Source organism: Saimiri boliviensis, chromosome 6 (assembly GCF_048565385.1).
Source record: "Saimiri boliviensis isolate mSaiBol1 chromosome 6, mSaiBol1.pri, whole genome shotgun sequence".
Lineage (NCBI taxonomy): Eukaryota > Metazoa > Chordata > Mammalia > Primates > Cebidae > Saimiri > Saimiri boliviensis.
The window spans coordinates 43,558,260-43,573,698 of NC_133454.1; the positions used below are offsets into that span (position 1 = coordinate 43,558,260).

At 45.3% G+C, this 15,439-nt stretch overlaps 1 protein-coding gene across 1 annotated transcript in view; it reads right to left on the reverse strand.

The window, feature by feature from the left end:
- SLC35F2 (solute carrier family 35 member F2) overlaps nt 1–14,830 on the reverse strand; it is a 65,028-nt gene extending 50,198 nt beyond the window's left edge. Inside the window, exon 1 of the mRNA XM_039471439.2 lies at nt 14,292–14,830. Within this exon, the coding sequence (XP_039327373.1) occupies nt 14,292–14,401 (110 nt within the window). The 5' untranslated portion in view covers nt 14,402–14,830. The remainder of the gene's footprint in view (nt 1–14,291) is intronic.
- Between the last annotated feature and the right edge of the window lie 609 nt (nt 14,831–15,439).

Below are 15,439 nucleotides of genomic sequence, written 5' to 3' on the forward strand. Positions count from 1 at the left end.
AAAAAAAAAAAAAAAAAAAAAAAAAAAAATCAATGGCCGGGCGTGGGGGCTCACGCCTGTAATCCAAGCACTTTGGAGGCCAAAGCAGGCGGATCACCTGAGGTTGGGAATTAAAGACCAGCCTGATCAACATGGTGAAACCCTGTCTTTATTTAAAAAAAAAAAAAAAAAAAATTAATTAACCCATTCATGGGCCCACAATGAGTGTGTCATAGGCCGGGGATTATGATTAATCCATTTCCATGCAACTAGGGTCTAAAAAATAAATAATGCTCCCAGAAAATGCACTCTGTTTATCCTAACTTTATATACTCTTTGCCATCCCTAGAGATACAAATAATCCAGAACAGGCCTAGGGAAAGACCGCCCAAGGTCTGGTTTTTGTTTGTTTGTTTGTTTCCCTATCACAAGAGGCAGAATAGTACAGTAAGAGCACAGGCTGCCTGAGGGGGGAAGCCTGGTTGCATTCCTTACTGCTGTGTGACTAATACTGTTAGGGAAAATTACCTCACCTTTCCGTGATCCAACTTTCACATCTGTGAAATGGTGCCGGCAATGACAGTACTATGATACCTGCTACAGAAAGTTATTTTAAGGGAGGGGTGCTGTGGCTTATGCCTATAATCCCAGCACTTTGGGAGGCTGAGGCAGGAGGATCACCTGAGGTCAGGAGTCTGAGACCAGCCTGACTAACTTGGTGAAACCCCATCTCTACTAAAAATAGAAAAACCAGCCAGGCATGGTGGCGCGTGCCTGAAATCCCAGCTACTCCGGAGGCTGAGGCAGGAGAATTGCTTGAACCCAGGAGGCAGCGGTTGCAGTGAACTGAGATCTCACCACTGCACTCCAGCCTGGGTGACAGAGCCAGACTCCTTTTCCAAAAAATAAATAAGTAAACAAACAAACAAAGTTATTGTAAGAATTACATGAGTTAATTCAGCCTGAGGTCCGAGAATAGCGTTGTTGCTCTCAGTGCACAAAGTAAGCCTTACTCAGCAAAGGTTATTATGTTTATCTCTTGTTTAATATCACAGTGAAAAGCTTAGGAAATGCTCTTCCCCCAAGTATCCTAAACACTTCTGGAGCAGGAATATCCCCACTATTCTCTGGGAAGATCTACTGCACCTAGCACAACACCATCCTCCTTAGTAAGGCTGTGGTAGATGGAAGAAACGGAATCTGTTTGCTCCTTAAGTACGTTTACATTTTTAAGAAATGATAGGCGGGCGCGGTGGCTCAAGCCTGTAATCCCAGCACTTTGGGAGGCCGAGGCGGGTGGATCACGAGGTCGAGAGATCGAGACCATCCTGGTCAACATGGTGAAACCCCGTCTCTACTAAAAATACAAAAAATTAGCTGGGCATGGTGGTGCGTGCCTGTAATCCCAGCTACTCAGGAGGCTGAGGCAGGAGAATTGCCTGAACCCAGGAGGTGGAGGTTGCAGTGAGCTGAGATCGCGCCATTGCACTCCAGCCTGGGTAACAAGAGCGAAACTCCGTCTCAAAAAAAAAAGAAAGAAATGACTAGAAGGCTCACGCCTGTAATCCCAGCACTTTGGGAGGCCAAAGGCGGGCAGATCGCCTGAACCCAGGAGTTCAAGACCAGCCTGGGCAACATGGCAAAACCCAGCTACTCAGGAGGCTGAGGCTGGAGGACTCCTTGAGCCTAGGAGGTCGAGGATGCAGAGAGCCATGTTTGTCCCACTGCACTGCAACCTGAGTGACAGAGTGAGACTCTGTCTCAAAAAAAAAAAAAAAGGAAAAAGAAATGACTAGAAACAGTTTTGGACTTACCTGTGGTTTTTCATGGAATCTCTCCGTGTATCACTAACATAAATAACCAAGTTTTTGTGACACATCACTTGTCTGATGACTTTAAATAACATAGGCTCCCGCTGGGTGCAGGCGCTCATGCCTATAATCCCAGCACTTTGGGAGGCCAAGGCAGGCGGATCACTTGAGGTCAGGAGTTTGAGACCAGCCTAGCCAATATGGTGAAACACCGTCTATACTAAAAATACAAAAATTTGCCGGGCATGGTTATGCGTGCCTGTAATCCAAGCTACTCAGGAGACTGAGGCAGGAGAACTGCTTGAACCCGGGAGGCAGAGGTTGCAGTGAGCCAAAAATCGCACCACTGTACTCCAGCCTGGGGTACGGAGTGAGACTCTACCTCAAAAAAATAAATAAATAACATAGGTTCCTGTCATCTTCTAAAATAAACAGCTCAAAATCTCTGGATTGAAAGCTTGTATAATTTATTAAAATGAAAACTATTCAAATCTTTATTTGGGGCCTATTTATACTTCAACTACAAGCAATTCTAAGAAACGGAGTTATCTGGTTTCTACAGTGTTAATACAGTAGAGATCATAATTTAGAAAGAACACAGGGTTCTAGAGATATGATTGGTAACAGAAAAAAAACCACATGTGACAATATGGGAGAAAAAAGGCTGAAACAAATCGGACAAATAATTCATATCAATGCTCCATGAACATACGGTTGCCTCTCAGCAGAAAACAGTTAACGATGATGATCCTGAATCATGAAGAAAAGGTGATCTCATGTTAAATGTACTTTGTTTATCAAAAGAAGAGTAGTCTCAAATATTTGTCTTAAATATGCCATAAACATTTTTAAATAATTTAAATAAATTTTTAATTTTTTTTTTCTTGGCAGAATCACCAGGATTAGTTGCAAATGGACCACTAACTAACTAAATGGCTTGGCCTACCCTAAGACAGTTGTTGAGTACAAATCAATTAAACCTCAAAGAATTGCTGCCAAAATTATGAATAAATGAATTAGCAGAAGTTAATAATCCATTACACAAATAGTGTCATTTGACTGGACTTAAAAGTGAATTTTAATGCTTGAAAGAATGAGTTTTAAGTTACCTGGAAAGTTAACCTGTGTGAAATAATTAGTTCTCTCAGATGATCCTCAGTAAATAACGACATAAGGAAGTTTTTAAAGCTTTTTCTTTTACAGATAGGGACTTACTCTGTTACACAGGCTGGAGTGCAGTGGAGTGACATTGAAATCCTGGACTCATGAGCTCAAGTAATCCTCCTGCTTCAGCCTTCCAAGTAGCTAGGAGTATAGGCCTACACCCCTGCATATGGCTAATTTTTTATTTTTATTTTTTTTGTGTAGAGACAGAAGTCTCACTTTGTTGCCCAGGCTAGTCTTGAACTCCTGAGCTCTAGACAGCCTCCTGGCTTGGTGTCCCAAAGTGCTGGGATCACAGGCATAAGCAACCTCACCCAGCCTACTTAGAGCTTTTTAATAAAGGTACCAAAACATGCCTACACAAGCAATTTCCTGGGGAGGCAATACACTTCTTCCACAAATGTGGCTACCTTCAAAAATCTCTGAAAGCTCTTCAGAAATAGCTTAATTTTTATTTCAGTCTTAACTCGTATATCTCACGGGAGGAATTGCTACAATTTCAGTTCTGTGCCAGGCATAAAGTACTGCAGGAACTTCAAAGATGAACTATCATCTCTGTCCTTTAAAAGGCACTCTCCCAAGAACAATAGAAAAAAAAAAAAGGCACTCTGTCAGGCAACCAATAATTATACTTCATGTTACAATACAGGAAGTGTAATGATGAGGGAGGAACGGGTACACAGAGGGGCACCCAGCTGAAGGGTGTCAGGAGGGAAGAGAGGAATCAGAGAAGATTTCTTAAGTTGGTGCTGACAGCGAACACATCCCAGGTGCAAAGGCATAGGTAAGGCGTGCACAAGGGAATCACCGGCAGGTCCATGTCGCTGGACCCAGCGCCAAATCAGAGAGGGACATTCTGAGAGGTGAGCCTGGAGAGGGAAGTGGGCCAGTGATGGAAAGCCTCATTATTCGTGTCAAGAAGCCTGAGCTCTAACAAAATGACAAGTGCCATATGATTCCCTTTTATGCAGTATCTAGAGAAGTCAAATTCACAGAGACAGAAAGTAGAATGGTAGCTGCCAGAGGCTGGGGCTGTGGATTGCAGTCATTATTTAAATGTACAGAGTATGTGTTTGGGATAATAAACAAGCTTTGGAAATGGATAATGGTGATGGCTGCAAGTATTACAAATGTACTTAATGCCCCTGAATGGTACCCATAAAAATGGCTAAAATGGTACACTTTATATTACGTTATGCATATTTTACCATGATTTAAAAAAAAAAAAAAAACTTTAAAAAAAGAATTATTATGTTCAGGTAAAGAGGAAGAAGAAAGAGGAAGAGAGGAGGGAAAGAAGAGGAGGAGGAGGGGCAGCAGTTTGAGCTCTAACCAATAAACAATGGCTGTCAGATTTGTTTTAGAGACAGAACCCTTTCTTCAAACAGCATTGCTATAGACTTAATATTTGTGTCTCCTCAAAATTGGTATGTTGAAACTTAATCCCTAATGTGATTCTATTGGAAGGGGCCTCTGGGAGATGATCAGGTCACGAAGGTGGAGTCTACATAAATGGTTAGCGCCCTTACAAAAGGGACTCCAGAGAGCTCCCAAATCCTTTTTACCATGTGAGGACACAGCAAGAAAACGGCTGACTATGAACAAGGGACACCAAACCTGCAGACACCTCAGTCTCAGACCTCCAGGCCTCCAGACTGTGAGAAGTAAGCTTCTTTTGTTTATAAGTTATCCAGTGTACAGTATTATTGTTACTGATCTTGCATCAAAGCCCAACTATAAACCAAGCAATAGCAACATACCCTGGTGGGTGCGAGAGGCCAGCCTAGAAGCCCACCAGCTCCTATTCCCTACTTGTGTCCCATGGTGAACCCTAAGAACTTTCAGGGAACCCGAAGAGCTCCTCCAGTCTGCAAACCACTGGTGCAGGTGATGGGAAGAATCCCCAAAGGACTTCAGCCTGAACATAATGCAGTGAGATTTCTTTTTTTCTTTTAATTTTTTTGGATAAACTGGTTATATCACATGAGACTTCTGAAATAATAGTAAAGCAGGTCTGGGTTTTAGAAACAAATGAATTTATCTCAGCTCTGCCTCTCACCAGCCAAGTATCCCGAGGAAGTTACTTATCTGCTCTGTCAAAACAGACTAAAAAACCTATTTTTGCTGGGCGCGGGGCTTGCACCTGTAATCCCAGCACTTTGAGAGGCTGAGGCGGGCGGATCACCTGAGGTCAGAAGATCGAGACCAGCCTGACCAATACAGTGAAACCCTGTCTTTAAAAAAAATAAAATAATAAAATTTTTTAAACCCATTTTTATAGGATTGTCATGAGGATTGATGAAATGTAAGCAGGGTGCCTGTACACAGCAAATTTTCATTTGATGACAGCTATTAATACTCTTGCTTTATTCAGCATCACTCTGACTTCTGTGTAGCAAGACGATTGGGGAGGGGGCTGGTGGGGTCATGGATGGAAGTTATTACAAGAGTCTAAGTGAGAGACGATAAAGGCTTGAACTGAACTGGTGGCAATACGGACAAAGGCGGACATGGACTCTAGGACTATTCTGGAAATGTTGTCAAGATAGGGAATAAGCACCAACATCCTTCAAGTCAAACAGAAGAAAGAAGCAAAGAAAAGAAGGTATAACCCAAAAGTTGTCTAGAACTGGTCTAGGGGAAAAGGGGACTACAGCCCGGGGCAGAGAGAGGGGCCAGAGGCCCAGTGGAGGGTGTGCTGGAGAAAAGCTTTCCAATTCCACTCTTAGGCATGTCTCCCTACAGTACATGCCTGCCCCTTTAACAACTCCCTGCAGTGTTGAGAAATTAACAAAACAGGTTCAGGCTGTGAAGCCAGCAATCATTCCTCCACCCACCGTCTCCAAGCTCCTTAGGCTAATGGGCAGCAACCTAAAGAGGCTGCCTCCTCCTTCCTTCAGAGCAGCTGATAGGAATAGCTTAATGGAGGGTCACTGAACAACAGAAATCAACAGTGGTTCTGCGGTGCCCCAGGTTTCCCCAATATGGGGTCCATCCCCTCCCCTCTAGCTAAAGGGACTCAGACCCAAGCCTGGCTATCATCTCTTTCTTCAGCACATACAGGACATATATGAGAGTGATCATCACAGTGATGTTGTGGAGGCTGGGAGCTGGAAATTGTCTGGTTGTCTAACACTGGTGGACCATGGAATCACAGCATACTCTGAAGCAGGTAAAAACAATAGACTAGATCAGTGGTTCTCAACCAGAGATTATTTTGTCCCCAGGAGACATTTGGCAATGTCTGGAGACATTTTTGATGATCACAACTGGAAGTGGGGGTGAGGGTGCCAGACTGGCTTTTATTAAGTAGAAGCCAGGGATCTACATCTTACAATGTACAGAACAGCCCCAACAAAGAATTAGTCAACTCAAGGCTGGGCACAGTGGCTCATCCCAGCACTTTGAGAGGCCAAGGGGTGATCACTTGAGGTCAGGAGTTCGAGACCAGCCTGGCCAGAATGGTGAAACCCCATCTCCACCAAAGATACAAAAATTAGCCAGGTATGGTAGCAGGTGCCTGTAAGTAATCCCAGCTACTCAGGAGGCTGAGGCAAGAGAATCACTTGAACCAGGAGGGGGAGGTTGCAGTGAGCCAAGATCATGCCACTAGACTCCAGCCTGGAGTAAGACTCCGTCTCCAAAAAAAAAAAGAAGAAGAAGAATTATTAAGCTCAAAATATCAAAAAGCCTGAGGTTGAGAAACACACTAAATGAACAAAACAACATGACTGGGTCACAAACATATAATGCTGAGTGGAAAAAAAAAAAGATGTAACCTTTCTAAAAAAAAAAAAAAAAAAAAGATGTAACCTTTTATACAATGCCTATTGGTATTAAGGATTCATTCTCAGCCATGCATCCCATATTTATTGTGAATCTATTGCAAGGTCAGTAATGCAATAATCAGAGTATATATACAATGGTGGCCAAAACTAGATATGATTCCTGACTCCTGGAGTCTAGTAGAATGGCAGATATTAAATAATTTCATAGTAAAAAGGGGGGAGAGAGGAAAATTTATGAAGATTAGTAGAATCTGGAGTTCCCAATTCCCCAGGGGATTGCACAAGCCACAAAAGATCCCTAACTTTACGTCTTTGTTTAAATAATACTATAAAACAATACTCTCCAGCAGGGCTACATACCAGCTTAGGATTTATGTCACATACACACAGTCAGCACTCAATAGATGTTTGTTGATTGGATAAAGGCTAAACAGTTAAGCACAACTGACTCCTTCAAAATGTCTGGGCTTTACCCTTTGGAAGGTGGAAACTAAAATGAAAGGAGAAAGCACAGGTCTACCCCAGACTTGTTGCTAGACAATAACAAGGAGTGTGGGTGTTGGCCAGGCATGGTGGCTCACGCCTGTAATCCCAGCATTTTGGGAGGCTGAGAAGGGTGAATCACGAGGTCAGGAGTTCGAGACCAGCCTGGCCAACATGGTGAAACCCCGTCTCTACTAAAAATAAAAAAAAAATTAGCTGGGCGTGGTGGTGGGCACCTGTAGTCCCAGCTACTAGGAAAGATAAGGCAGGAGAATCACTTGAACCCAGAAGGCAGAGGTTGTAGTGCACTCCGGCCTGGGCGACAGAGCAAGACTCCATCTCAAAATAAAAGAAAAAACAATCAGCTGAGCAACGTGGTCCATGTATAATCCTAGCTACTCAGGAGGCTGAGATAGGAGGCTCCCTGGAACTCAGGAGATCATGCCACTGCACTCCAGCCTGGGCAAGACTCCAGCTCCAGAAAACAAAGGAATGTGGGTGTAGACTGACCACCAATTATTTCCCTTCTCCAGCCCATGCCCCTTTCACACCAAGCTACTTGAATTTCTTCAAGCAAAACATTTTCTGACACTTCCCAGCCTAGACTATCCTTCCTCACTTAGGCCACCTTAAAAACTCACTCATGCTTCACAATCCCGATCATCTTCCCTCTCAAGCTCCCCACCCTATCTTACCATGGTAGACTTGGTCTCTGCCCTCTTTTGTGCCATTTCTGAACACTTATCTTTATAGCATTTATCATAACTTCTTACCATAATTTTATTATGAGTTTTCTCTAGAGCAGGAACTTAGTCCTATTCTATATGGCCAAACAGACTAGTCTGAAGCCTAGAACATTATAAATGTCCAAGGCTTGGTGAATGAAAGAATCAATGAATGGGCCGGGCACGGTGGCTCTCGCCTGTAATCCTAGCACTTTGGGAGACCAAGGTGGATGGATCACCTGAGGTCAGGAGTTCAAGACCAGCCTGGCCATCATGGTGAAATCCCATCTTTTAAAAAAAAAATTTTTTTTTTTTTTTTTTTTTTTGAGACGGAGTTTTGCTCTTGTTACCCAGGCTGGAGTGCAATGGCGCGATCTCGGCTCACCGCAACCTCCGCCTCCTGGGTTCAGGCAATTCTCCTGCCTCAGCCTCCTGAGTAGCTGGGATTACAGGCACGTGCCACCACGCCCAGCTAATGTTTTGTATTTTTAGTAGAGACGGCGTTTCACCATGTTGACCAGGATGGTCTCGATCTCTCGACCTCGTGATCCACCCGCCTCGGCCTCCCAAAGTGCTGGGATTACAGGCTTGAGCCACCGCGCCCGGCAAAAAAAATTTTTTAAGTAAAAAAAACAAAAAAGAAAGAACCAATGAATGAACCATGTCCAGCACTCTGCTACAAAAGGAATATAAAATCCATGCCTTCAAAAAGCTTACCATCTATTTGTTGGGAAAAAGATAAATATATAAAATAATAACTAAAGGTTTTTGCTAGAGATATAAAGTTGATGGTTGTTATAAAGAATATACATTTTAAAAATACATGACTAGGCCTGGTGCAATGACTCATGCCAGTGATCCCAGAATTTTGGGAGACCAAGACGGGAGGACTGCTTGAGCCCAAGAGTTCAAGTTTAGCCTAAGCAACATAGTAAAATTTTGTCCCTACAAAAATTAAAACTAAAAATTAAAAACACATATATGAAAAAATTAGGACCTATGAATCAGAATATAAACTGTGTGACAGTATACAATTAAATAATAAGACCAGGCACAGTGGCCCATAGCTGTAATCCCAACACTTTGGAAAGCCAAGGCAGGCAGATCACTTGAGCCTATGAGTTTCAGACCAGCCTGGGCAATATGGTAAAACCCTGTCTCTACGGGGGTGGGGGGTGGGGAATTAGTAGGGCATGGTGGTATATGCCTGTAGTCCCAGCTGCTCAGGAGGCTGAGGTGAGAGGATCACTTGAGTCATGGAGGTCGAGGCTGCAGTAAGCCACGATCATGCCACTGTACTCCAGCCTGGCCAACAGAGAGAGACCCTGTCTCAAATAATAATAAAAAAATTAAAAAACAAATAAGAGGCCGGGCGCGGTGGCTCAAGCCTGTAATCCCAGCACTTTGGGAGGCCGAGGCAGGTGGATCACGAGGTCAAGAGATCGAGACCATCCTGGTCAACATGGTGAAACCCCGTCTCTACTAAGAATACAAAAAAAAATAGCTGGGCGTGGTGGCGCATGCCTGTAATCCCAGCTACTCAGGAGGCCGAGGCAGGAGAATTGCCTGAACCCGGGAGGCGGAGGTTGCGGTGAGCCGAGATCGCGCCGTTGCACTCCAGCCTGGGTAACAAGAGCGAAACTCCGTCTCAAAAAAAAAAAAAAAAAAAAAAACAAATAAGAAGTATTCTCAGATATTCCTGGAAGTCCATGGCCTTCTATCGCAATATTTTTCATTTGAGTTGACAGCAATAAATGACAAGAGCCAAAATTACAGAGTCCACTAAGGAATATATGATTCTCATTATCATGAAAGCCTGGAGCATAAGTGTTCAATAAACTTTTTTTCTTTTCTTTTCTTTTTTTTTTTTTTTTTTTGAGACAAAGTTTCGTTCTTGTTGCCCAATCTGGAGTGCAATGGCAATCTCAGCTCACTGTAACCTCTGCCTCCCTGGTTCAAGCAATTCTCCTGCCTCAGCCTCTGAGTAGCTGGGATTACAGGCACGTACCACCACACTCGGCTAATATATACATATATTTTTTTTTCTTTGTATTTTTGGTAGAAACGGGGTTTCACCGTGTTAGCCAAGCTGGTCTGAAACTTCTGACCTCAGATAATCTGCCCACCTCGGCCTACCAAAGTACTGAGATTACAGGCGTGAGCCACCATGCCCAGCCTCAATAAACTTTTATTGAATGAATGATCTGATATTCCTAACCATAGAGAAAAGTTGTCTGTACCCTCTAGGGGCAGGTATATTAGGAGCTGCGGTCACTTAGAACATAGCCTCCTCAAAATGAAAACAGAACCACGTCTAGGTCCCAGGCTTCTCCCTATATTTAGTACCCAGTTGCCCAAAAAGGCTGCTCTTGCCCCCTTTTGGTAAAAGGAATAGAAATGACCTATGTGGTTATAAATCTTCCTCTGTATCTTGTCCATACGATGATAACACATCACATCCATTCACCAGCCTCTTTCTATGCTATCCTACCCTTGGTTCCCTGGCCACAGGTGGGGATTCACAATGCTAGACTCAAAGTTGGGACATGAGTTTTGACAACAAAGTTCAAAATATTAAGTATAAGGAGTGCTGGTTATCTGGTAAACCACTCTTTTCTGACTGCTGGGTCAGATAAAGAGAAACTGCAATTCAAAATACAAGTGCTTGGATGCCTGCCAGAGGTAGGAACCTTTGTCATCCCTCAGTCATTCACTCATTCATTCACGTGCTAAGGGTTGTGGGAGATACTAAAAAGAAAAAGACAGCATTCCTGCTGTTAAAGAACTTCGTCCATGGCTGGGTGTGGTGGCTCACGCCTGTAGTCCCAGCACTTTGGGAGTCTGAGATGGACGAATCACCTGAAGTCAGGACTTCAAAACCAGCCTGACCAACATGGAGAAACCTCGTCTCTACTAAAAATACAAAATTAGCCAGGTGGTGGGGGTGCATGACTGTAATCCCAGCTACTCAGGAGGCTGAGGCAGGAGAATTGCTTGAACCTGGGAGGCAGAGGTTTCGGTGAGCCTAGATCATACCATTGCACTCCAGCCTGGGCAACAAGAGCGAAACTCTGTCTCAAAAAAAAAAAAAAAAAAAAAAACAAAAAACAAAAAACAAAAAACCTTCGGCCATATGGGATGTAAAGATGCCCACAACCAGCTATTACGTAAGAAAGGATAACCTCAAAAAATTTTTGTGTGAATGCCAGGCACGGTGGCTCACGCCTACAATCCCAGCACTTTGGGAGGCTGAGGCAGGCGGATCATCAGAGTTCGGGAGTTCGAGACCACCCTGACCAACATGGAGAAACCCCATCTCTACTAAAAATGCAAAATTAGCCAGGTGTGATGGCTGGTACATATAATCCCAGCTGCTAGAGAGGCTAAGGCAGAAGAATTGCTTAAACCTGGGAGGCAAAGGTTGCAGTGAACCAAGATTGTGTCATGCATTCCACCTGGGGTGACAAGTGCAAAACTATCTCAAAAAAAAAAAAAAGAAAAAGAAAAAAAATCATTGTTCATTTTTATCACTTCTTGTTAAACAGACATCTGCCTGCCATATCACCTCCCCAGTCTCAAGGCCACTGGCATTCCTGAAGCAATCACCACATGTTCCCATCACCCAAGAATAGAGAGAGCTTATGGTGACAATTAACCCATGCAGAGCACTGAAGGGAACCAGGCTCTGCCTGCCCTCTCCTGCAGTCACCCAATTAATCCTTATAACAGCCCTACAAGGCAGGTACTGTTATCACCTCCATTTTACAAATAAGAAAACTGAAACACGCTGGGCATGGTGGCACGTGCCTGTAATCCCAGCTACTCGGGAGGCTGAGGCAGGAGAATTGCCTGAACCCAGGAGGCGGAGGTTGCGGTGAGCTGAGATCGCGCCATTGCACTCCAGCCTGGGTAACAAGAGCGAAAACTCCGCCTCAAAAAAAAAAAAAAAAAGAAAACTCAAACACAAGCCAGGTGCAGTGGCTCACACCTTTAGGAGGCCAAGGACTTTGGGAGGCCAAGTCGGGCAAATCAGATCAGGAGTTTGAGACCGGCCTGGTCAACATGGGGAAACCCCATCTCTACTAAAAATACAAAACAATTAGCTGGGTGTGGTGGTACACATCTGTAATCCCAGCTACTTGGGAAGCTGAGGCAGGAGAATCACTTGAACCAGGAAGGCTAAGATTGTAGTTAGCCAAGATCACACCACTGCACGCTAGCCTGGAGGACAGAGCAAGACTCCATCTCAAAGAAGAAAAAAAAAGAAAACTGGAGCACAGAGAAGTTAAGTGACTTGTCCAAGGTCACCCAGCCAGGATTTGAGTCCAGAATGTGAATACAGGTATTGATCGACTTACGACCTATGCAACTTACGACCATTCGACTTTACGACCATGATAGCTAACCACGACTGCTCCATGACTGGCAGCGCAAACGTTGCCCAGCTGGGCGTATGACAGTGTGGACCAGCTTCCGGCAGCACTACCATCTCTGAGTATTTTGTATTTTTGTATGCACCTGTATTTTGTGATTTTGTATGTTTTGCAAATATTTAACCAGTTGTACTGGTAACGCAGTGTTTTACTTAAACCTGACGAATGTAAAAATAAGAAACAAAATGGTGTAGAGATGATACAAATGGCATAAAATGAACAAAGAAAATTATGATATATAACAATGAAAGAAAATTATGATAAAATATGACTTAAAGATTTTTATAACATCATTTCACAGTACTGTACATATAGCCTACTCAACTTACGACCAAATTGTTATGACCGGTCTGTCGGAACCAATCGTGGTCGTAAGTCGAGCACTAGCTGTATCCTTAACTATTACACTCAATTGCCTCCCAGCTGAGAACTTATAATAAATGTATCAAGACATACACATCTGGATGCTATAAGGTGGTTTTTAGCCAACTTTCTCCTTTAAACACATGCATAAATTTAAAACTATATTTATATGATAAAAAATGCTTACACCTTTATTGATCCAGTTTTCTAAATGGTATGGCTTTTCCAGACATATCTTTCACAATCTTTAAAGGGAAATTCACTTTGTTACTACAAAAATAATCAGGCCAGGCCAGTGGCTCACACCTGTAATCCCAGCACTTTGGGAGGCCAAGGTAGGTGGGTCACCTGAGGTGGGGAGTTCGAGACCAGCCTGGCCAACATGGAGAAACCCTGTTTCTACTAAAAAAAGCAAAATTAGCCAGGTGCAGTGGTGCATGCCTATAATCCCAGCTACTTGGGAGGCTAAGGCAGGAGAATCGCTTGAACCCAGGAGGCGGAGGTTGCAGTTAGGCAAGATAGTGCCATTGAACTCCAGCCTGGGAAACAAGAGTGAAACTCCGTCTCAAGAAAGAAAGAAAAAAAAGAAAGCCTGTTTCATGAGGTGCCAGTGGCCAACACTGTTTAGACTAGGGGTTGCAGGCATGACCCCTTACAGGTCATCTTGTGGCCTTGGGCAAATTGTTTAGCCTTCTTAGTTTCTCCAGCGGCAAAGTGGATATAACAATAGTGACATCTCCTAAAGTGGTGAGGATTAGTTGATATTATCCATATATATTGTTGTTAAAGTACCTGACACAGAGCGAATGCTCCCTCTATAATGCCTTTCACTATTTAGGTCCTGGGTTCTCTCATTTCCAGAGTGCAAATCCTCCAGCAACAACAGAAATGCTTTCCCCAGAGTCGCTGTCCACTCCTTAAAAACATTTGTCCCTGCTTTGCACCAAGCATAGTGACACCACAAACAGGCTTCCCTGGACCCCAGCCCTGTGGGTGGCCCTGTCACCTGGCTCAAGCCCAAGAAAGAAGGGTGGCTCTTGTCTCCCTCCCGTCTGGCAGCAGCACAAAACTTAACCAGGATTTCTCACTTGTGTCAACTCTTGGATCATCCCGCCCGGTCTGGCGGGCTCGGCAGTAGACAGAATGAGGGCGCCAGCGCCAGGAAGTGGTGCTCACCCACCTCTCCTGGGCACCCCTCCTTCACAGCATCCCTGGGGACCTGGTCCCCTCCCCGGCGGCACGCCACCGAAGACTGACCTAACAGTGTCAACAGAGTGGATTCTTACTCCCCCACTCTCCCGGCCAAATCCTCTCAAATACATTGCAATGATTTCGAACAGGGAGCCGAGGGAGGCACACGATGTGCTCTCCGAGGCCAGGTGAAGCGCAGCATCCCTGGCGCACGTGTTGAGCCCCGCAGCGAAGTCCGTGCAGCCTCGGCCTCCCTGCCGGGGCCTCAGAGCTCGTGCTCCGTGTCCCTGTGCGCTGCGGGCCCGCAGCCGTCCCAGTGCCCCGGCGGAGCTGCGGCGCGCGCGTTCCACTCACCAGGTGAAGAGTTTGCCTTTTATCCGGCTCAGCAGGCTGGAGAACTCGCCCGCCGCTCCCTCGGCGAGTGGCTCAGGGGCGGTGGGGCCCGCCGGCGAGGCTGCCTCCATGGGCGCCCTTGCGCGTCTCCGGCGCCCGGGACCCGCGAAGTGCCGGGTCCCGGAAGACGGGAAGCGGCGCCTGTGCGGCCGGCGGGGGCTGGGCTCCGGCCCTGCGCTCCCTCCCTCGTTCGCTGGCTCGCGTCCCTCTCGCTCCTCCACCAGGCTCCTTCAGCGACCAATCATTAACTCTCAAACCCTAAGGACCAGACAATACATTTGCAGATTACAACCTGGCACCTCCAGGGTGGCAGGAGGAGAAAAAGCAATTTTTTTTTTCGTCTTGGCAGCCGAGCCTCATTGTTGAGTGGCACCCAATGTGCCTTTCAGGTTTTTAGGGTTCCTTGTTTGAAATCACAAGATACGGTGACACGAGGTTATTGTAGGTGATTTGAGCTAAGAAGCGGTGAGTGAGCAGTGAGTTGGCAGCAGTAAGCGAGCCTGAACTCTGCAAACTGGAAGGACAGACTGACCCCGCCCCTTCCCGCCCACTCTTGGGCTGAAGTGTGCTTGGTAGCTTCATTAAAATAACTAAAGGCAGGTGGGGTCTTTTGGCTCCCGCCTGTAATCCGAACACTCTGGGAAGCGGAGGCAGGTGGATCACCCGCGGTCAGGAGTTCGAGACCAGCCCGGAAAACACGGTGAAACCCCCGTCTCTACTAAAAATATAAAAATGAGCCAGGCGTGGTGGTGGGCGCCTGTAATCCCAGCTACTCTGGAGGCTGAGGCAGGAAAATCTCTTGAACCCGGGAGGCGGAGGTTGCAGTGAGCCAGTATCGGGTCTTTGCACTCCAGCCTATACAACAGAGAGAGACGCCGCCTAAAAAAAAAAAAAAAACCTGAAAGAGCTTCAGGTGTCGCTTTTTCCTGCAAAAACGTGGATAAGATCCTAAAAAGATCTTGGAAAGGTGCCTTTGTGGCGTGGTCGGAGGCGTATCCCCTTCCTCGCAGTGTGTTGGTTTTGCCTCTCCGAACTCAGTTGTCTCCGCCGTATCAGGGAGTAAGACAGTGCCAACCCCCGGCTCTCCGCCCGGAAGACCTGCCTTGGCC